General features: G+C 37.6%; 1 protein-coding gene across 10 annotated transcripts in view; it reads left to right on the plus strand.

Annotated features, from left to right (window-relative positions):
• The window catches only part of PTPRM (protein tyrosine phosphatase, receptor type M), a 422,377-nt gene that overhangs the window by 165,287 nt on the left and 233,279 nt on the right, over positions 1-23,811 (plus strand). For all 10 annotated transcript variants that reach the window (XM_027676337.1, XM_027676347.1, XM_027676366.1 and 7 more), the window contains exons 6-7: positions 2,948-3,122; positions 13,382-13,675. In XM_027676337.1, coding sequence (XP_027532138.1) covers positions 2,948-3,122; positions 13,382-13,675 — 469 coding nt within the window. The remainder of the gene's footprint in view (positions 1-2,947; positions 3,123-13,381; positions 13,676-23,811) is intronic.

The raw sequence follows: 23,811 nt of genomic DNA on the forward strand, positions 1-23,811 counted from the left end.
GGGACTGTTTGAGTTTGTAATGTTAAAGAAAAATCAGTCAAGATAATCTTTATTGATAGTAATCTCACATGTATTTTACAGGTGTGTTATAGTAATAATAATAAAGGCTTTTTATTCCAGAGCTTGGTCGTGAATTTTGAAGCCATCATTAATAATCTTTTCTTGTCTGGATTTTGGTAGAGGATAAAAATGCTCAAATCCTCTGTAGAGCCAAGCTGAGTTACATTTAAGGCTCATGTACCTTCTTCATTTGAGCGAATTGTGTGCCTCTGAAATGTCCTTTTGCTTCTCTTCTTTTCAGTTAAAATTGTTGGTATGTGAATGGATAGCATGTGTTGCAAAGCCAATTATTTGATCAAACTGAGACTTCCTGTTGTAGAACAGCAGTTAAAACATTTGAAATCAGGCGATCAGTGTGTTCGAGAATCAGCAGAAGGTGAAAAAGGTTATGGGACCCAAGTGAGACAGTAATTTATTGTAAATGCTGCAATGGATTGATTAGCTACAATTTTCATTCTACATAGGCACGAAAAAGGTGGGAAATAATTTCCTATGGGGCTGGCTATTGAGTGGTTCCCTTTGAGCATTGCTGGTGCTTTATATGAAGACTAAGACTGTGTAGTTTAAGATTTCTACCAGCTGCTGGGAGGTCTGAGGGGCATGGTGTGGTAGTAGAAATTGTTGTTAAAGTATTTACATGGTTCTTCAATTGTGTTGTAATTCATGAGAGTCCTGGTAAATTCTGTATGCAGGTGCCCCATGTGGAAGGGTAGATGTGCTGTGCAGGCCGGAGCGCAGAGGAGTTTGTTCACACTCTAAATGAGCTGAGCTAGTTTAGGTACTAGAATTAATCAGCATGTGGCAGTATGTTCTTCCCTAGAGAATAACTTACCCTATTTCTTGGCGGGATGAAATAGTCTGTGTAAAGCTTCCTGATGTTGTGACTAGAAAAAAGGAAAAACTAGTGTGGTTGGATGTAATGTAAGCACATGACTTGGCTATGCACAAGATCCTTAAAGAGTCTAGAAGCTGTAGTAACATACCTTAAAATTGGTTTGTTGTTTGTGACTGATTAGCAGCTCTGATAATTAGGATTAATAAGTTATTGTCTTGGGTAAAAAATAATGTTGCTTTTAAGAAATATTCCTTCTCCAAAAACCCACTCTGCTTGCTTCCTGCTATCTGCAGCCATCCTCACTGCAAGATATTACAATGGCAAAACCAGTAAAAATAGTAGTTTTGAAATAGTAGTTTGAAATGGTTTTTTCCAAGTTTAGTTTTTGGTAACTGCCATGCCACATTCACACAAGCTGGTTTATCGGCAGCTCAAAATTGGAGGAATTTTAAGGAGCCGTCAATTATCAGAAATAATTCTGAAGTAATAATTTACTACTGAGTAATTTTTGAGGTGTGATAGTACATTCTTCTTTGGGCATCTTACAAGCATTTTTTTTCTTTTCAGTAAGCTGTGCATCACCCACATTTGCTTTTGAAGAGGAAATAACTGTACCTTACTATGCATGAGAATTGGTATTGTTAATTGTATTGCTTTTTTGATGTTAACAACATGGTTAACTTTGGCTTGATTTTGTGGTTTATGGATGAGTTTAATTTTGTGTGACTGGTGTTTGAATCTAACTGGTTATAATTGGCATTTCAAGGGTGCTTCCAATATAGTGTCAAATAAAGGTCATAAGAAAATGCGATCAGTATTTCCTATGTCTTAAATTCTGCTGGACAAAATGCAAACTCTAGGGCAGAAAAAAAGATATCACCAGGTGTGTTGATGGTTTATAGAAGGTCAGTAGTGCAGGACCCTTGACATGCTTGAAGCTCGTTAAGTCAGAAAAACCTACTAAGAATAACTGGTATCATTACATAGCATCAGACTATGAATGTTCCTTCATGGAGAGAGCAGGTTTTGTGAGGTGCTTGTTGGGGTTTTCCAGTTTCTCTTCATGTTTGATAATGGCTGCAGTCTTCAGTTCATGGAAATACATATATTTGTGTAAAAAGTGCATCTTTTTTGTTTGCTTGTTTGAGTAAATGTTATTAGATTTTGGTGGTGGCGGTTTGGTTTTTTTTCCATCCAGCTCTCATAATTTAATGATTACACATTTTCTAAGGGTTTTTGAGTGTACATAGTGCACATATCCTATTTCATGGCCAGGCGGAGCATGAGTTCTGATGAGGATCTTAGAGCCAAGTCTCCCTGCCCTCAAAGAACATGGCAAGTTGTCATCGCTGCACTCTTCTGTCTTCTGCCCTCTCTTTTTCACTCTTTGTTCCCCTCGGCTGTTACATGGCTCATTTTCTTGTGCCATAAGTGTAATATGTTGAATTGAGAGCAAGACACTGCACTGGAGTAGAAACTGCCTAGTTCCCAGTACCATGCTGAGAAAGTGAGATGTGGAGACAGCTTCAGCCTTGCTGATTATTTGCCTGGTAAATCTGTACCTAGTTTCTTCTACCTGAGTTGTTGATAACCCCTCGTGTGCATACTGCCATGAGAAACATCCACTGATGTATCTGTGCACTGTGTTTGTGCAAAATGCATATGCCAAGTAGCAGATGCAGGGAGGGAAGAGAAAGCAGAGACTGACTATGCAGGGTTTCTTATTTCTTTAAAAGAAATTGATTTAAATATTTGTGTAAGACAAGCTAAGCAAGTAAATATTACATTGCTCTTAAATCTTTCTATTAGTTAACGTATGAAGAGTTGAAAGCAGCTGTTCCAGATGAATAGTTGCCCACTCATGATGAATGGTTTAACTCATATGGGAAGGCAGTAAAGTCTCACACAGCATAAATATCTGTAAAAGTAACATACAGACTTGTGCTTTTACCTCACCTCTCCTCTTGGGGAACTTGGGAGAAATAATACTGGTTGTCAGTATTTTTTTTAAATATGACTAACAATATTCTTTATTTTTGTTTTGTTGCCTAGGGAATTTATGTAAGGGATGCACCTTTGAAGGACATAAAAGTGTTCAATGCTCGACGATTTGTAGCTCTTTTTAGTGTGGTAAATGCCACGAAGAGGGACGCCGGCAACTATCGCTGCATGATTCGGACAGAAGGAGGAGTTGGTGTATCAAACTATGCAGAACTGATAGTGAAAGGTATTTCATGATACAAATCAGTATTTGCATGCTCAGTGTATGGAATAAGGATCTGCAATGGCTAATGCAGTAAGAATGTCACCCATAGCCTGATAAACTCAATAAGAGGTTCAACAAATAGATTTTGTTTATGTAAATCTTAAGAGTCTAGCCAACTGTAACACGGGAATGACAAAAGTATCTCGGGCTAATTAACTAGTTACTTGTTGATTATTGTTTTAAATATTTCCCTCAAATGCACTGTTTAGTACTATACATCTTTCCAAGCTTTTATTTAAAAGTATGAACATAATAATGGCTCTTTGCCTCCTTTGTGGAGATTGTATTCTAAGTATATACTTACTACAAAATATGAAACATTCACATTAAAATGAACACATAAAAAACACACATTCTGGTATATGGAGGGGCGTTTTAGAAACTTTAGGAAACACTTAAATGTAAATAGAATACATACAGAACTCCACATCCGTATTATGGAAAACTGCACTAGAGCAATTTTTTAACATTCATTATATTTAAATTGCATTTTGATTGCTTCTTAGTTTTATATTAGTATTTTGGAGGAACAGGATTGTATTTTTGTTCTATCAGAGGCAGAACCAGATTCTTTAGCATCTAAGATGTGAAGCCATGTTGTTGTGTTACAAAATCATAGAATATGTTGAGTTGAAAGGGACCCATCAGGATCATTGTATCCAACTCCTGGCCCTGCACTGGACACCCCAACAATCACACCATGTGCCTGAGAGTGTTGTCAAAATGCTTCTGGAACTCAGACAGGCTTGGTGCTGTGACCATTTCCCTGGGGAGCCCATTCCAGTGCTCAAGCACCTTCTGGGTGAAAAACCTTTTTCTGATATCCAACTTCCCCTGACTCAGCTTCATGCCATTTGCTCGAGTCACGAGAGGGAAGAGATCAGTGCCTGCCCTTCCACTTCCCCTCATGAGGAAGTTCAAGAATGCAATGATATCTCCCCTTAATCTCCTCTCCTCCAGGCTGAACAGACCAACTGACCTCAGCCACTCCTCATACAGCTTCCCCTCAAGGCCCTTCACTGTCTTTCCTGCCCTCCTTTGAATGCTCTCCAGAAGCTTAATGTCTGTTCTTATAATGTGTTGCCCAAAACTGCTCACACTTTGCTGAAGTCCAGAAGTATTACACCTGCTGGCTTTCCTAGATCAGCTAGGTGGGTTATCCTGTTGTAGAGGGAAATTAGGTTTGACAAGCAGGACTTTAGCCTCATGAAGCCATGCTGGCTATAAATGATGACTGTGTTGTCCTCCGGGAGTTTTTCAATACCTCCCAGAATAATCTTTTCCATGACTTTACCAGGCACTGAAGTGAAACTGATGGGCCTGTAGTTGCTGGGGTACTCCTTTTTGCCCTACTGGAAAACCAGGACAACATTAGACAGCTTCCAGTCACTGGAACCTCTCCAGTTAGACTGGGAAATAATCCATCACCAATAGAAGAAGATGCAAGAGAGCCATAGTGAAGGATAGACCATTTTCGAAAACCAAGAATATGGTTTTAGTGAATGTGTTGTAGAGAAAATGAAGAGGAACAAGACAGGACAAGGATGTTGCAAATAACCAGGGGATGAAGATAAGAGGACAAAACAAATTGTAGGATGAAAACTTAGATGAGCTATTTGAATGGACAGATGAAGAAATAAACAAATAGAATGGGTGAGATGAGAATATAATTATAAGGCATGGTGGAAAAAATGAGGTCATTTCAGTACAAGAATGGAAACGAAATAAAGGGGTAGGCCAAAAATAGGTATGTATGAAAGTCAGCAAAGAAAGGAAGCATGGACTATAACCCTTGTAGGAATGATGAAGCATCTTTCAGACCTAACATGAGTGAAAACAAGGCAAAAAGGAGACTGTCTGAAGGAGGCAGATGGAGGAGTTACTGTATCAGTGACAGGAGGTACAGGGAGCCAAAGGAGTTAGCTTTTTTTCAGTTTCTTTGATTCAGAGTGTTTTATTTTATTAGTGCTCTTTTTGAGGTACAGTAGATGAAATTATGAAACATATCATTAAAGCATTTGTGCTTACCCAGATTCTTTCAGAAAATTTGCACTGGGCACTGTGAGCAAATCGATAGCCTTAGGGTGTAATCCCATTAACTACTTGTAGAGTGGCAAAGTAATTATGGTAATCCCTATTGGCTGGGTTGGAGCTTTTATGAGACCACCTGCAGGTCATTCCTTCTGACCTAAAAAGACCCATTTTGAACATTGTGCTCTAAAACCTTAGATGACTATTCTGAAATAACAGCATTAGGGGCTAATTAGTAAATATGCTTTCTTATTGATGGCATATCATTCAGAAATCGTATTTCCTAATTTTTAGCAGCTTTGGCATATAATTCAGAAATTGTATTTCTTAATTTTTAGCAGCTTTTTCAAAGATAGTGGATTGATTTCAGTGCAGCTATATATTTTTTAAATCCATTACCATCAATAAATCATGAAAAATGTACATGTACCCACACTGCATGTAATGCTTAGTATACTTGGGAATTACTGATGCCTTAATAATAGTATGTGTAGAAACAGTGGTGTAATTACTCCCCACTCTTTGTTACAAACAATGAATTTAATTCTCTTCTCATTTATGCTGGTGTAACTAAACTGACTTAAGAGGAATTTCTCTGTATTTACACTGCTAGGATGACAGGAGAGTCAAACTGAGCATTTGTAAGTTAAAGAGAATCAGTTCTTCACATTTATCATGCTCTGTTTCATTCTGGTTACTGAACTTCTAACTCAAGTTTCAAAAAGTAAGTCCCGCACTGCAGTAGAGCTTTTTTCAAAATATATTTGCTTTTAAGTAGAGACTTTGCACAGTAGAATGGGTTACAACTCCGTACAACACTCATTCTACTTCATTGTAGAGATAGTTTCACTAAATAAGAACTTATTTTAAGTAGATTCCGATTATGTATGTAAACTTCTTTAAGGTTTGTAGTTCTGCTGTGGCATGATGTTGTGTTGCACTGGAGACCAGGTACCAGAACCTTTGAAATGAGCAGAAGGTCTTCTAGTGTCAGGTGCTGCCAAACCAAACCTGAAATCACAAAGGAATAGGAATGAAATCCTGAAAATGAAAGATATGTCAGAAACTATCAGATATGATTTTTTTCTTCTTCTTTTTCTTCTTTTTTTTTACCTGAGCAGGCACATTATAGCAAGGTTTCATCAGTATGGAGGGAGAAAAAAGCGCAATTAAAGAGCTGTCAGTTAATCCCATGTTCTCTTATTAAAGAATTGTAAACATGAATATTGTCTAGTTAATGAGAAAAGGGCTGTCAGTGAACAATTAGTCTGGCCTTAAACAAAGGAGAAAAAGGGGATTTTTTTTTTTTATACTTTTCTGTGTTATATGCCTTTTAGAGGATGGTGAAATAAAGTATTGATTGCTCCATTTAAATAAATCCTTAAGGGAAGGTTTTCAATTTACCCAAGTGTTTGTTCTGATAGGAAAGGCTAAAAGACAAGTGCCTTGTCATTGTGTGTGCTCAAACTGCACAGTATCCTCATCTAAGTTTGTCAGAGAATTGGATTGAAATGTCACTTTATCTAATGGGAGACATGAAATTGGCCTTGTCAGATCACCCACTTATTGTAAAAAATGGCAGTTCGTGTCTAATAGATGACATAAAAGTAATTAAACATTGAGCAAAAGGAAAATAGTAGGGTGGAATTGATTAAATGTATTTGGTGAAGTAAATTAGGGTTCTACATATGGTCCCTAGGTTGAATTTTTATAATAGTGGGCAGATCCAACGCAGATTAGATTTAGGAGACCAGAATGAGCCTGTCTGAGCAGACATCAGATTATTACAGAGTTCAGACTGCTTATTGAGTTCAAACAAGGCAAACCTAGGTGTCAAATTGGTTAAAAGGAGTTTGGTTAGGTTTTTAAGCAAGGGCATAGAAAGGTAGCCATCTGTAATGCTGGCAGCTTAAATGTCTACATTTTCCAAATGAAAAATTTAACACCGGGAACAGAACCAAACCCCTTCAGGACCTCTAGAGCAAAGAACTTATTCTGGAGGGCAAAGTCATTTTGATATCGAGACACAGTAGGAAAATATTAACAATTGCTTATCTGTGGTATCAGTTATTCTCATAAATTAAATATACACAGATACTCGACATTTGTTTTTGCTCTCTGCCAACTAACCTTTCATGCTGGATCCATCAGTCTGTACTGGTTTTTTACAAACAGTGCTGGTATTAGGACTTATTTTTATGGTTGCCTAACAATTCCTATCATGAAGTTCAGCTTTCAGATGCTCCTATTTTGGCAAATTCACTTGAGAGTTGTATTTTTCAGTGTAGGTGTGTGCCTCAGCCTGAAGATTTTGAAAAACCTACAGCCAAAGCAGCTGATAAAGTTCATCCATCTTACCAAACTTGCCACAGGAAAGCTCTGAAGACTCTGAAGCAGTAACATTTTTTCAGAAGGGTACTAGTTATGTCAAGAATGCTGTTCTTGTGAAGAACTGTTCTTGTCAAGAACTTCTGTTCTCATGAAAGTCTGTTCTCAAGTATAGTCAGTTTACAAGCTACTAAATAAAGCCCACCAAGACCCTGAGACTTCTTGGAGTTAATCTCTCAGATTCCCCCCGGATTCTAGATGCAATGAATGGAAGTTAAAGGCAAGCAGTAATCTGAGCTCCTCTGGAACAGACTGGATCCAGGCACAGGAATCAAAACCTGTGAGCTTACTATTTCTGTGCTTTTAGTATACAGTCCTCCATTTTGCTGAACCCTTGAACTGTGAGGGTAAAATGCTGAGATGCACGATGTGGATAGCGCGGAGTGCAAGAGCAAGAAGCTGCATACCCAGATGAAGTTATTAGTTTTGGGACTGAAAGGTATGGCGTACTAGGAGGTGTTTTGAAATAAAAGGGAAGGTAGGTGAAAATTGGGACTACATAAACACTAAAAGCTGGGGAGAAACAGATGGGGGTGCTGGGACAGCCAGCTGAACATGAGCCAGCAGTGTTCCCAGGTGGCCAAGAAGGCCAATGGCATCCTGGCCTGTATCAGAAAATAGAGTGGCCAGCAGGACCAGGGCAGTGATTCCTCCTCTGTACTCAGCACTGGTGAGGCTGCACCTCAAGTACTGTGTCCAGTTCTGGGCTCCTCACTATAAGGAAGGCATTGAGGTGCTGAAGCATGTCCAGAGAGGGACAACGAAGCTGGTGAAGGGTCTGGAGAGTAAGTCATACGAGGAGCAGCTGGGGGAGCTGGGCTTGTTTAGCATGGAGAAAAGGAGGCTCAGGGGTGACATTACTGCTTTCTACAACTACTTGAAAGGAGGTTGTATCAGGGTGGGGATTGGTCTCTTCTCCTAGGCAGCTAGCGACAGGACAAGAGGAAATGGCCTCAAGCTGTGCCGTGGAGGTTTAGGTTGGACATCAGGAAAAATTTTTTCACTGAAAGAATGGTTGAGCATTGAAGCAAGCTGCCCAGGGAGGTCGTGGAGTCGCCATCCCTGATTCTATGATTCTGTGAAATGAGTGGAAGATATCATATATACAAACATGCATATGCAAAAAATGGGGCCAGGAAAAAGGAATTGTCTGGAAAGGATAACTTTCTGTTGCAGGAGGGGAGAGGAAAAGCAGATGCTGGGAGAGGCATGGTTAGAACAGCAGCAGACTGGATTGCAAGGAGAGCAGCAGGCACAGAGCTTATTGGTAAAACCTGAGGTAAAAAATAACACAAACAAACCTGGAGTGGAAATTTAGTGGTATTTGTAATATGGAGATGGTGACCATAGTGTAGGGAGAAAAAAACTGAGCAAAGCTGAGAAGAAGAAAGGTGGATGGCTTTAGACCACTTAAGTAAGATGAGGGTGGAGCGAGTGCAGTGCAGGCTGAGACACCTATGTCTTAAAAGAGAGGTTGCATGTCTGGAGTACACAAGTTGGAGCAATTGGGTTTGGGAGGAATCCTCTTTGGGAAAGGAAACTGTGCTAAGTTAGGGATGGGTGGTAAAAGTACTACAACTGCTACAAAGCTTAGCAGGATATTTACTAATGTGTCCAGCTAATTAGATTGTACCTGCATAGGCTTATAAGTGTACAGTACAAGGACCCTTGGGATTTTTTTTAAATTTTAAAATATGTATAAAATAGAGCAATGACATTTTCTTAAATGATGAATTTACAAGTAATTTTAGGAACATTAGGATACTGAGTCACGTCAAGTTTTCATCCTGAACAGTCTAAGTAAAGGAACAGTGTAAAGTTAGCTCACATATTATCCATGATACTGTTTAGAGGTATTGTTTAATTAAATAATTAAATAGTTTGGCAGGAATTATTTCAAGACTTTTAAAAATAAATTGCATGAAGAACTGTGGTGTTTCAAAATCATAGTCATGTCTTTTGTTATCAGTGGGGTTATTTGTTGCCCTTCATCCAAAGTTAAATGCTGTGAAAAGGCACTGTTCTCCATAGTTTTCAAAGGGATGGAATAATTTGCATGCTCAAAAGAGGAGCAGAATAATACATGTGCATAAAAAAATAGAGAGGAAAATGGGAAAAAATAGTCTTAATGGAGTTCAGTTGATTTCAATAGTATAAATTTGTAATTATTTGATTAGTTTTATAATAATTAAGATATTATTAATGTGGACATAGCATTAGAGATGATTGATACCTTAGTTTTTCACTTCAGCTGCTCATGATGTGCTGAACAGTATCATGTGAGAATATCATGGCATTGTCTTTCTAATAGTTACTATTTAGTAAGATGAATCAGCTTGCAGGATAAATATTTCTTCCCTGTTCCTCTGCAAATGTAGCATGGCTCTATCTCCCACTCTGTAACTCAAAAGAAAAATCGAAAATGCTATTTTTACTATTGAAGTAGTGTTTTGTCATTTTTCAAGTTAGTGGTTCTGAGCCACAGAGAAGTAATGTCTATTATTTTGGTCTTCTTTAACTCAAATCTTAGAGATTTACATTATCTCCCCTGGCATCTCTATGTGATGCCTTTCCCCTCCCAATTAAAATTTTAAAAGAACTGCAAAGCATAAAGATGTTAAGATATTGTAGAAAATGTTTGGAAATTCTGTATAATTTAAGTACAAAGCAATTTAAGTGAAGGAGTTGTACTTTCAAGTATGTTTTCAATTAATATAGAGGTGCATAGGAATAAGTAATTTACATGCATGTATGGCTACATTTGTTTTTATCCTCTGCGTAAGACAAGGGTTGCTCCTTATCATAAAGGCTGTCTTTTTCTCTTGCTTAATATAAATGATCCATTTGTGTGGGGTGACAGAGCATCTGCCTAAAGCATCTGGCTTTGTAAGGCAGCCATTGTTTTCTTTCCGTAAAGGGTTGTGCCCATCATAATTTGTCATAGAATTCAAGAAGAGGTCACATGTCTGTCCAAAATCTAAAAAGTGTAAAAGTTGAATATATCGATAAACTTACCTTGGTTTTCTTAGTTAATATTCTATTTTAAAAACCATTATTTGAAGGGTTTTACAGTACTGAATAGCTTTGTTTACTTGCTTCAGGAGAGATCTGCAAGGAAGAACTCCTGTTTAAACTATGTCATTGTACTAAATAGCCACTGCTACAAACTTGTTTCTGCTGTCAGTTCAAATTCCTTCCCTGACATACACAGCTGTAAGATCTCAGGTTTATTGTACCATTTTATAAAGGTATAATTTGCATGGTAGTTGATTGAGATTGCCCCACTGGCAACCATAAAATTGCTTTTGGTGAAATACAGTAGTGCTGCAGTGTGGTACTGACCTGACTTAAGTGATTCAAACTCCTCAGTATCCTAAAAAAATTAAATTATTCTGTCTAAAGAAAGCATAAATGAATAAGACAGTCATGAAATCAGCTCATTATATTTGGATATGTAGTGCTTGTATTAAAGAATCTGCTTACCTGAGTCTTATGTTTTTAACAGTCTCTCAATATAGGCATCATGTTTGTAATGAAAGGTTGATTTTATGTAATCTTGATCTCTGTTAAGAAGACAACTTATAGTATTAAACTATGCTAAATGGTATTAAACTGCATTGTATGCAGGTTTTGCTGAAATAATGCAGCTTGCATTACCCTTTGGCATTGTGGCCATAGAGAAATGAATAATATGCCCTAAGGTATAAGAAGACAATAAAATACTGTCTATTCCAAGTACTTGTAATACTTGGAATGAATTGGTGTAACCACTAACCTTAGTGACCTAACTCCTGAGTTTGCATTTTGAATGGCACTTCAACAGCCTTTAGTAGCATTTGAAACTTGAAAGTAATTAACTGTTCTTTCAGCATGGCTAAGTAAATGCCTTAGGATGCTCTATAAAAGTTCCATTTCATGTCTTGGTTCACAAAACAGCCTAATGATTTAAATTGATTCTAAATCATTTTGAGTCAAGTCAGAACTGTTTCCAGACATGCTATATCACTGTATGAAACCAGAGTTTATATACTACAGGAAGAATAGTTTCAATAAAACTGCAGCATGTTTCTAACTCAATGATGACATCAGTTTGCCATATTGTGCTAATGCAATGTTTTCCCTACTGATTTGAAAATGTAAACAATAGTCCTAATATGCTGGAATCTACCACAATATATTAAGCTATTTTTATATCTGTTCCCATTAGTAAGTATTAGTAGACATCTTTGGACACATGCTGGTTTATTGCCCTTGTATCATGTTCTTCATTATAATAATCAATTAGTTTTTTTAAGATGAGAATATAAAGTGATGATGCCTATGTTTGCTGTTTTGTAATGTCATATTCAGCAATTGCTAAGAGATTGCACAGATCGAAGTTTGCATACAAGTGTATGGTGCTAATTAGAAACACCATCTATCTGAGGCATAGCCGTCAATGCACTTAGTGCTCTGAGTTACTCTTTCTGTAAATTAAAAAAAGCATACTGTAGGATAATTACATGTTCGTTAAAATAGCAATTCTGTTATTTCTCAGGGAATATTGAATTATTTCCAGAGTTCTCTTTTTCCCTTTTGTTTCATTCTTTTATGTTCTTTGCTTTAGCTGTGACATTGAAGTCCTTGAGAAAATGATGAAATATATAAATTCAGCTTCTTGTCTGTTTGACTACCTATATCTCAACACATAAGAAAATGGTTAGCAGAAGAGGATAAATCTGAATCTAAAGCTTAGCGAAGACATGTCCCTCGTTCATTACATATTCTGTGTATCCTTAAGAAGGTGGCACTGTTTGCTGATAGATATGTTAAGAATATTGGATCAAACAGTGCCTTATTACAGTGACCTGGTTTCATTCTACTTGAATATATTTAACCAATGGGAAGGTGAATTTTTTGCAGATGTGATGCATGTAACAGCAGAGTAATTTAACCAATAGGGAAAACCCCAGTTTGTTATTTACCTTTAAGAAGAGATTATATTTGTAAATTATTTTTGCAGTCTAATTTAAAATGAGATGCCCATCACATAATAAATAAAAGTGGTTTTAAAATTTTGCTCACTTCTAAAATCTTTGGAGTCCAAACTATCAGGATATCACATGCATGCTTGCTCTGTGATAGAGTATTGTTTCTATGTGGTCGTTAGTGAAAATAAGCCATTACATGAAGTAGAATCAGGCTTGTAGTAAAAACTTCAGAAATCCCCCAGTTTCCTTTAGAAACTCTTTCATTTTTACCAGAGTGTAGGACTTGAAAAATTACTATACATATTCTGCTTACAGAGAAGTCTGAAAATGTGAAGTCTGAGTAGTTAAGTACATGAAAACTGATGAATAAAAAATTCATTTTGTTTTCATGCAGAAATTACTGTTCTGATTATGTCTAAGGATAGACTACAACATCAATTTTACCTTAAAAATGTTAGTTTTGGGTAGGAATGGTATTAACATCCAGGAAGAACTGTATTTGAACAGGAAAAACCTGAGATAATCTTTCTTTTTAAATTGGAAGTTAAGTTGCCATGTAATGTCTAATGAATAGAATTCCACTTGCACCTTGTTTGAAGTTATGTGGTATAAACCAAAAGCTTCACGTTAAAATCTCCAAGTGCAAAAGCAGAAGTGTGTGTATTGCAGTTTAATGAAAATAAGTCAATCTGTCGTGGTGATTCCTTTTTGTCCATATTTTTATGCAGTCTTCAGCTCTAATATGGTACAAAACACATCACTTATTTGAATGTTTTAGAAGCAGAAAAATTGCAAGTATAATCATTGCTTGTTTTTGTAACTGTCCTTCAGAGCCACCAGTTCCCATTGCTCCACCTCAGCTGTCCTCAGTCGGTGCAACTTACCTGTGGATACAGTTGAATGCCAATTCCATCAATGGGGATGGACCCATTATTCAAAGAGAAGTTGAGTATCGCACTTCAAGTGGAAGCTGGTATGACATACAACCTGTGGACTCCACAAGCTATAAGATTGGGCACCTGGATCCTGATACAGAATATGAAATCAGTGTATTACTTACAAGACCAGGTGAAGGAGGAACAGGATCTCCTGGCCCAGCTCTCAAAACAAGAACAAAATGTGCTGGTGAGTACTCACAAGTGATAGGAAAGTTGTAAGCATCTTTCTAGGGCTGAAAACATGAGTTATTTCGCTAGCAGTTTTTACTGTCTGTCTTAAAACCTGCAGGAATTAAGACTGAATGCTTTTAAGTATAAGCTATTAACATTTTCCAGCTGTGATGACCTTGAAACCAACCTTCAGTGCCACTGTAGTTTGTAGATGAAATCATGCTTTACTATCTGGTATGCATTGAGCTCTGTCCATTTCATTACACCCATCTCTTGCCAGTGTGTGTTTGAGTTTCAGGTTAGTTCATTCTTTTTATTTTTTTCCCTGGCTAGTTTCCCAAGCTTGATTAAAATTTTGTTTGTTTTGGCTAAAGTTACTTTTTTCCTTTTTTCAATGTCAGTTATATCAAACAATAAAAAGTGGAAGAAGATCCTCTGTAGCAGCAAAAGCATTCACTGTTAAGTCTCAATTAGAAGATGAAGTTTAGCAAAGGACTGCTTTCTTGAGTGACTGACAGCATGTCTTTTTATTAAATGAGAAAGTGTAATTGCTGGTGCGTTGTAGCAATCTTGGCTTCTGTTTTGGATGCTATAATTAATAGAGCTGACCTCTGATTGTAAAAACATACAAAGCAGGATAATTTTCAGTAAGTGTGGCAGTGATATTACTTTGGGATTCAGCTGCTTAAAAAATAATATTACTTGGAGATTCAGCTGCTCAAAAATAATAGAGGATACTGTGACCTGGATTTTTTTGGTCATTAGTATTTTCCCCCAATATTTTGAATCTTCTTTCTGCTGCTGTAAAATTGGTGGAAGATAGGCAGGAGTGTACCTAGAGGAAATGGGAGTAAGCAAGTAGTATTGGCTTATTGTTCTTAGTCTTTTAAAGAATGACTTGGTGCTATTTGTCCTTTGAACAGGAAAAATTACATACTTTAACAGAAATAATTGTGTCTTTCCATTGCATTTGAAAGTACAGTTACTTGTTGTGAAGTCACTTGGCCACCTGTCAGTAACTAAATGGCATTTCAGTTAAATTACATTGGTGTGATGTCAAACACAAAATGAAATATAGCAGCTTTCAAAATCCCAGTTTTATGTTTCAGAGATGCAAGCTTATACAAGTACTCACTCACTGATTTTTTTTCTTTTTTTTTCCTCTCATTACTGGAAAGAAGTATTTACCAAAAGCACTACGTCTAAGTTATAATAATGTTTAAGTATTTAGTATTTGTAGGATTTTCTGCACTAGACTAAGGTAACTTCAACTTAGTCAACAGTGAAACATAAAAATTTATTATAGTTCCCTTCAGGAGGATTTTGGGGTCACTGTTCCCTTCGTAGTAATGTAAAATATCTGTCTTGACAAGGTAAGTATGTATTTAATACACAAGTACTTCAGTTATTTTAAAATTAAAACAGTTTTTCTTGTAGTTTGATCATCTGCTTATGTGACCAGTTAATGCAATACTGGGTGCTAAGTGAGCCTGTCTGTACTAAAGGGTTAGAAAGCATGGTGAGGTGACACCAGCCAGCAACCAAGTACGCACAGGGCTGCTTACTTGGTCACTTCTGCCACGGGACAGGGAGAAAATGAAAGGCAAAAAGACTCATGGATTGAGATGAAGACAGTGTAATAGGTGAAGGAAAAGCTGCACTTGTAAGGAAAACAAAATAGGAAACTTATTCACTGTTTTTCATTGGCAGGCAGATGTTTAGCCACTTCCTGGGAAATAGTGCCTTGGCACACATACTGGTTGCTTGACAAGTGCCTTAACAGTTGGCATCCCCCCTTCCTCCTCCTTTCTTTGAGCTTTGATTTCTGACTGTGACATCATATGATATGGAGCATCTGTTTGGTCAGGTGAAGTCAGCAGTTCCTGCTGTGTCCCTACCAACTTCTTGTCCACCTCCAGTATATTTGCTGGGGGAGTGGAGTGGGAAAAAGAAAACCTTGAGGCTGTGAAATCACATTTAAAACATGGTATGTTATCAAGCTTGTTTTAGTCACAAATCCAAAACACAGCACCATACAGGCTGTATAAAGGAAATTAACTCCATCTCAGCCAGACCTAGTAGAGAGTGAAATCCAAAATTTTACTTATATTTAAGAACATCATATGCTTTCTGGTCTTTCCAGTGGTACATACTGTTGAGTAATAAAACATGCATTCAGTGTCATAAACCACTGTGTACTGGAAGTATTTTACTACCTGGTAACATCTTGTAATATATCAGAATTATTTGTGTTTTCATTAAGCTAAACAGTAACCTTCTTAAATTAAAAGCAGAAAATTAAGTGACTGAAAAATGTAGATTGAATGATGATATTAAATCTATCTCTACAACTGGCTATTTTATAGCAGAATATACTGCTTTGAAGGTGTAGTGGTTATTGGTTAACTGTTAGCAAGTGACATGCTAATAACCGGCCCAAGGGTTTGAAAAGAGATGCTGATAAACTAATGACGGTATAATTAAGCTGGGTAGGAGTAAAATAATGCCAATCTCCAAAGCATACCATAGAATTAATAAAACAGGAGTCTTTAAGAGAAGAATCATTGCACCTTTTTAATTACTGTGATAATTGTATGCTGCTTGCCTGTTCCCTAGGGGAAGATAGTGAACCACTTGGAGACTTGAAGCAGTATGCTAGGCATTCAATAATCTTAATAGTTCTCCAAAGCATTTGAAATATGTTTTCATTTTAGCAAAATGAGATTTCAGAGGCTTGTAATAGACAAGTCTTATCTGTAACTTTACTAAATAAAAGCATCTATAATTAGAATGCAAAGAAAAAATATCTCTGCAAACTTGGTTGCATCACGCTCGGTGGAGCAGTTACTACTTTTGGAAGTGCTTTGCTTCCTTTTGATGAAATATAATGTAAATGTAAGTGTTATTTCAGTGTAATGTTCAGGAAGGCCCAGGAATTACATTCAGGTCTGGATTAGATTTAACCAAGAATGTGGAGTTTAGGTTTGAAAAAGAGGAGTTTAATGGATTTTGACCATTGTGAACCACATTTGAGTCAGAAAAAGGGGTTTTCTCATTTCAGGGTATAAAATAGAGGCCTCCCCAGGTTGTCTGGAATTTGAATCACCAGTTACTGTGCTCAGAGCTCCCTCTTCCCACAAGCATCTCATATGGTTGAACCTAGAAGACTGCTGCCATTTAAAATAAAAGGGGGGCAGATGGGAAGAAAATTCATTAGGAGATAGGTACATGGCAGGACATTTCTGTTATACAGTATATCTCAAATTACTTGGAGATACATTTTTAGGCTGATATAAACTATTCTAGAATAGTCACCCACAATTAAAGCTATTTAGGGGCAGGTTATCAAAATGCTTCACACTTCAGGCACCGTTATCTGAGGAACAAGACTCTTAGCCAGGAGTGAGGCTCGTAATGTCAATCACTGCTGTAGAGAGCTTGGGTGAGCTGTTGCTAGCAGAGAAATAGCTGCACAAGTATTTGAACCAAAGAAATCACCTCATATGTAGGCATATAACAGTACTTAGAGCAGCTCTGCCATATGGGATATAAGAAGTTTGAGGATCTGAAAACCAGTACTTATTAAAAAAAACACCCTCTTATCTCTTACTGAAATAGATTGGGAATACCCTGGTGCCTGAAAAAGTCCAGAATCAAATCTTCTCTAAATCACAGAATCATGGAGTGCTTTGGGTTGGAAGGGACCTTAAAATTTGTTTAGTTCCACCCACCCTGCCATGGGCAGAGACACCTTCCACTAGACCAGGTTGCTCAAAGCCCCATCCAGCTTGGCCCTGAACACTGCCTTCTCTGCCACAGCTTCTCTGGGCAGCCTGTTCCAGTGCCTCACCCCCCTCACAGTAAAGAATTTCTTCCTAACATCTAATGTAAACCTACTTTCTTTCAATTCAAAGCCATTCCCCTTTGTCCTGCCACTGCAGTTGTTGATGAGACCCAGTCTGACCCAAAACCAGTAGAACTGTGCATAGTAAAACTTAAGTGGGTATGTTGAAGGATTAACATTAGATTATTTTGTAATTTCTTCTTACCTGTATCAATATTTTTGTGGGTAGAATTATTTATTTCAGTTTTATCTTTGAACTGCATTGCATGATACAAATCTTGATCTAGTATGTGTCTCTCCACTCTGATGGTGAGACAGTACTCCAGTTAAAACACTCCTGAAAAATCCAGAACTGCCAAATGAGCTCCAGCAAAATTTTTTTTTCCTATGGTTTCTGTAGTAGGAGACTATTTTTAAGCAATGTTGTTCCCTGAATCTACTGGTGGACAGATACATCTTAAAGACGGCTACCTTAGGAAGAAAAGGTAAAATAAAATCCTCTCTCCTGCAAAGGGAGGGAATTTTTAAGGCCCCCTAGGGAAAATGGTTGCTTTTTTTCTCATAATTTTTCTTTTTTCACTGTGACATTTGGAATAATTCCTGAAAATTAGCATATTTTTATTTGCTGAACCAGAAAATCTATTGGAAATTAAGAAAATAAAAATCATAAGACTGCAATGTAAGTAACTTCTGATGAATTATCCCCAAACTGTGGGGTTTTTTTAACAGTCAGAACTCTACTTCTCTGTGCCGAGAAACAATTATTGCCCTGGAGTATTTGCAAAAACAATCAGTGTCAATTTAACCAACAGTTTTCATACAATGAAGTAACAGGAATGTTTTAATTAACATCATTGAATTTGTTGTCTCTTCTACCCCATCTCCTGATCTTGTCAGGAGGAAAGCTGTTACTCCCAGTAAAACTGAGCTCTTGAAACACTGCTGCAGGTTTGTTGTAAAATGTCTGGTACTCCTAGAAGGCTTGTTACAATCCGTAAGAGCAGAGCAGAGGAACTCTAAATCCCCACTCTCGAAAAAGAATAGTCTTTATTTTATTCATTTTGCTTACTGCCCTGGCTTCATCTGGATAACCTTCCGAAGGTGTACAAATCACTTCACTAGTTCTATGCTGCGCACTGGCATCCACTGGCATTGTGAAAAAAAAAATCTACATGTGCCAGAATACACTGATGGAATGAGTATCCTCTTCCCTCTGATCGCTTAAGACCTGCATCAGGTTGCCACAGACAGAAGTATCTTTAGGCAAGTGGTACAGACCAGTAACTGTGTTGAACCCTGCATGTAAATTCAATGTGCTCAGGTATGCTACACAGCACTCCATGGCACCACTTTCCTCCTGCCCCATGACATGGAGCACTTGCCAGGTCCTAAAGAAAGACTGTCTGCAACCCCTAGTGTACAACGTTCTGAAGACAAAGTTACTTTTGCAGTTGGTCTTCCCTGTTTTTTACCCTCCCATCTTCTTTTGTTATTAATTCTGTAGTTAGTCTCCTCCTTTGTCAGTGTCCATGCCCTAGCCTCTCTTGAATCTCAGTGCTACTTACTGCTTATTTCCATGCCCTTCCCCATTCTATATCACTATTAAGAAAGAGTTCCTTCCTAAGAACTTCTCTAGGTTGAAATGGCAGCTGCCTTTCTTTGTCCTTGAAGGCTTCTTTGGATCTTTTAACTTTTTTGTCTCAAGAAAAGAGGAAGGATCTTATTGTTACTGGGAATTAAGTTATTCCATCTCATTGCTTTACCTTGGAGGACTGCCTGTGAAGAGGTTCAAGTTTTTTTCAGGCATATAACAAAGTCTTAACATTGCTTCGTTTTGTGATCATAAGAAAATGTCAACTTCAAGCTGTACTGCAGGTTCTTTTCCACAGCTCTTTCTCAGAACTTATCAATTTTCTCAGAAGTTTGAACCAAGGTTTTGTAGCTGTGTTGTATTAGAGCTAGACCTCAGGTCATAGACACCTGACTCCTGAGGAGGAGGGTTGCAGATATTGCTCCATTTTATTTTCCATGGAAAAGTTCCATGATATTTCTAAAGTCACCATTACTAACCTGAAACTGTAATAAACTTTAGTGGGAAGTTACATGATTTATCAGTGCTAGAAGTCCACAGTGAACTTACATTCATTTATGGTTTTATTGTGAAGGTAATTGCCTACTGTATTGTCCCTTCTTCTAATGCCTTTCTGATACACAAGCCATTCTTGTATAAGGTCTATTTTCTCATAAGAGTAAAAGCTAGTATTGAATTTTCTGTACTGTAGCAGGTGAATTTCAGCTTTTGGACGTGCAGAAGGTAAACTGATGGACTTTAATAGAATTCCAAGAAAATATGACAAAGTGCATGTCCATGTCTCTGTGTCACTTGTCACTTACTTCTGATGAGGAAACAAAAAATTGCATCTTCTTGTAAAGAGCCCTACAGAAAACACAAACTATGTTCAACTGTGACTAGTATATTAAAGTTCTTCTTTGGCAGCCACTTGTCTGGAAACAAGTCCCCATGTTTTTCCTTACTAAGATGATTTCTCTGATGAGATCTTACAAAACAGCCTTCCCTTGTGTTACTGGAAATCTCAGGTCAAGAAAAAGCCCAAATAATCCAAATTCCTCCCATAAAAGATCTCTTTAAATTCAGTTCTCCTCCTCTTTGTCTCACAGTCTAAAATTCCTGTCTGGGAGTCCTTTAAGTCCCTAAAAGGATAAAAAAAATAAATGCAGTAAGTGAAAGTGACTCCAACTGCAACAAATGCCACTCCTGTCTTCAAGAAGGGCAAAAGGGAAGACCCAGGGAACTACAGGCTGAACAGCCTCACCATAATCCCTGGGCAGGTGATAGAACAACAAGTCTTGGAAACCATTTCCAGGCGCATAAAGGACAAAAACATAATCAGGAGAAGTCAGCATGGATTCACAGAAGGGAAGTCATGCTTGATGAATATGATAGCCTTATGTGATAAAATGGTTTGGTAGGTGAGGAGAGAGAAGAAGAGATACTCAAAAGGTATCTGGACAACATACCAGATGCTCTAGTTGAGCAAGGCTGGTGGAGAGGGCAGTTGGACCAGATGAACCAGACCCTTCCTGTCTCAACCTTTCTGTGGTTCTGAGTTTCTGTCAAATTCTAGGAAGAGGAGCTGTGACCATGGTGTCTGTTAAATTCTCCTGGACGCTGCTTTCACAAGCAGGGATGTATCATGATCTCTCCACTGTATTCCTGTCATTCCCTGAAGCTGTATAAACAGTGAGGTACAGTGGGATGGGAAGACTTTATTGCAGACAAAAGTTTGAGTCCCACCACATTATTCTGTATGCTTCTTCAGATTTGTGGTTGCCAATGAGAGGGAAAAATAAACATTTTCTCTTAGAAAGTAAAACATTATCAGGGTATTTGCCCTTTCATTCCAATTGTGTCTTTCTTTTGCAGGGGAAATCACACAAAAATACTTTCCTAATATCAACAACCAAGCGAGCTGGTGCTATGTAGAAATTTCTTATACCTATACTTTTGTGTCTCCATCAGTCCCTAAATACATACTTTTGGGTTAGTTAGAGCATCCAGAGATCTCGCTTGAGAAACAGAATATTTTCCCTTCCCACCAGCTGACAGGGAGGGCAAAAAGAGGACAGGAAAACTGCAAATACCTAGGTCTGTTAGCCCTCTCTCTGACACACGTGCTGAAGTATGTAAGAATAGATACACATTCTAGTGATGATAAAGACACAGAGTATGAAACCTGACTATAAGATTGGTTTGTTTTGAGGAGCTCCACATGAAAATAAGAAGTAGTATTTGGGATTCTTTCCTGACAGTTACATCTGGGTTAATACAGGAGTGGAAACTGAGTGTGTGTAAAAAGAACTGCCAGAAGGACTGTCTTTGGTCATGTGAAAAGCAATCATATAAATGGAGACTTAGTTCTTCACTTCATTAGATTCCCATTTCAAAACATTTACAGAGGAGGAAATTAACCTGCTCTTTGAGACAAATGAACCTTCACCAACTTACAGCAAACCTGAGGGGCAAAATTATTAATTTCACATCTGCCAGGTAGAGGGAATGTGAAGAAAACATAATGACCCTTGAGAAAAAGTAGATAATATGATTTCTGCTATGACATATCTCAATCTGCAGAATTGTTGCAGTTTTTTATTAATTATAAAAATAAGCTCCAAAAAACACACACTCAAACAATTATTTTACCCAACTTAAATTCAGGAAGAATTTCTCGTTATGAAGTGAGAAAAACCCAGCAAGTTGGGAGTGTACTTATTATAAACAAAAGACTGGTATGCAGGCACCTTTAATAGAAATGATAAATTAGATATACTTGTGAAAAATACTGATAGGGCATTCCTTAGTATTACTGTGTTGAGAACAAATTGAATATGAACTGTTTCATAGTTGCTTTGGATCTCTCTTTTCAAAAGTATTATTATTGCACATTTAAATAAATGTATTGGTACTCTATTATTAAAAGCAATTAGAAATAATGGGAAAGGGCATACTTTGGGTATGGGTGCCTTCCCTGTGAAGTTCTGTGAGTGCCTTGAATTTTTTTGTAACAACTTTCTGCTGAGCACTTTCTCCCCTCTCCTGAGGCCAGTTTTTACATCAGCTATTCCAGTTTACGCATACAGTTATGCCCTACTGCTTTTCAGTTATAGGCAAACTTCACTATTAATAATGCTGATCCTTTGGCAAAAACATTAGGAAATAAGACAGGAAAGTATGACTTTTCCTCTGGCTTAGTCAATGGAGAAGGTCTTATCCAAAACCAAAGCAAAATCTTTTATACATTTGAAGTTTCCAAAGTATATTTACTTAAATTCATGTCTAAAAGAATAACTAATTGTGTGTGCCCAAGTGTGTATGTGTGTATACAGACACTTGCACACACATACGTATCTCCATCTCTTTTCCTTCATATATATGTATGAGTGTATCACCTATATGATTTAGAGGGGATTTAGACTCTAAAGGATAGGTTTTGTAATTAAAAAAAATAAAAGGTTGCATGAACCTCTGAGCCTTCTGTTTGAGGAGTCAGGAAAATAAGATGTCTGATAGACAACGGAAGTCTAATTTCGGAAAGATTTGTCTACTAACTATCACCACATTATGAGGGTAATCACATTTTCCCTTACGACAGACCTGCAAGGCAAGAAGCAGCACTCAACTAACCACAAATCTGCTATTGAATGGAGTATTTGACTTCCATTTGCCTGCCCTGAACCTCCTGAATGAGGGCACTACTTTGGCTCTCTCTCATCTTGTGGAATTAAATTCTGGCACCACCGTGTCAAATAAGTTTAAATTTTAAACAAGTTATTTGGATGAAATTTGCCAATGGTTTTAATGGGTGTTGAAAGATGGAAATGGATGAACAGGCAGGCATGCTCCTTGGTTTTGATATTTTAAGGCTTGCTCTTTTGTTTGAGGCTGTTAGACCATGCGCTGTCTTGCCCAGCAGCTTTGGCCAGCTGTAAAAACACATAACTGTACAATCCTGTTGAAGTATCTGTGAAGTGTGAAACATCCAGGAACTATATGGAAACACAGAGATACTTCAGTTTTTTAAACCTTTTAGAAGTTTGAGGTTTTTTTAAATTACTTACAAAAAAGTAATATCAAAGGTTTGTAGAATGAACGGTATATTAATTTTACCTCACTTCAAAGGAAAATGAACAATGACACCACAGGTTTTTTCAGTGTCTGGGAGCCATATTGGCTTTGCAGACCTATTTGTTTTACAAATGTAGAGCTGTACACAGAATTCAGTCCAACTTCCTGAAGGTTTCGAGGAAGAAGAGCTGGTGGTATGATTTCTGGCTTTTCTGGTACTACTTTTTGCTACAAAGTGCAATTACAACTTTATAACCTAGACTGTAGACTATGTGCCTAGTTTGAGACCTGAAATCAGGGCAGATCCGGAAAAAGTATCCTGACTTTGGAGAAACAAAAAATTCTCTCTTTTTCTTCAGGGCACTGCCACTGCAGTGCTGTAAACAGATAATGCTGTCCTACAGTCTGAGCATCTCTCCTGGTGAGCAAATATGCATCACGTTTCTGTTTACAACTACAGAAAAACAAAGTTGAGACGTTCACAGAGCGCTAGACCTCAACTTCTACAGATGTAAAAAAGTGGTTTTGTTTGGCAATCTGTCTAATTGCTGCTGAGTGTGTTGGTTAGGCAGGGAGGGGCATCCCTGTGGAACTGAGATTCTTCCAGACTGTTGTAGAGCACAAACATCTGAGGGAGGAAAGTTTCTCTGTTTTCTTTTTTTTT

Source organism: Neopelma chrysocephalum, unplaced genomic scaffold (assembly GCF_003984885.1).
Source record: "Neopelma chrysocephalum unplaced genomic scaffold, ASM398488v2 Primary Assembly neopelma1_22, whole genome shotgun sequence".
Lineage (NCBI taxonomy): Eukaryota > Metazoa > Chordata > Aves > Passeriformes > Pipridae > Neopelma > Neopelma chrysocephalum.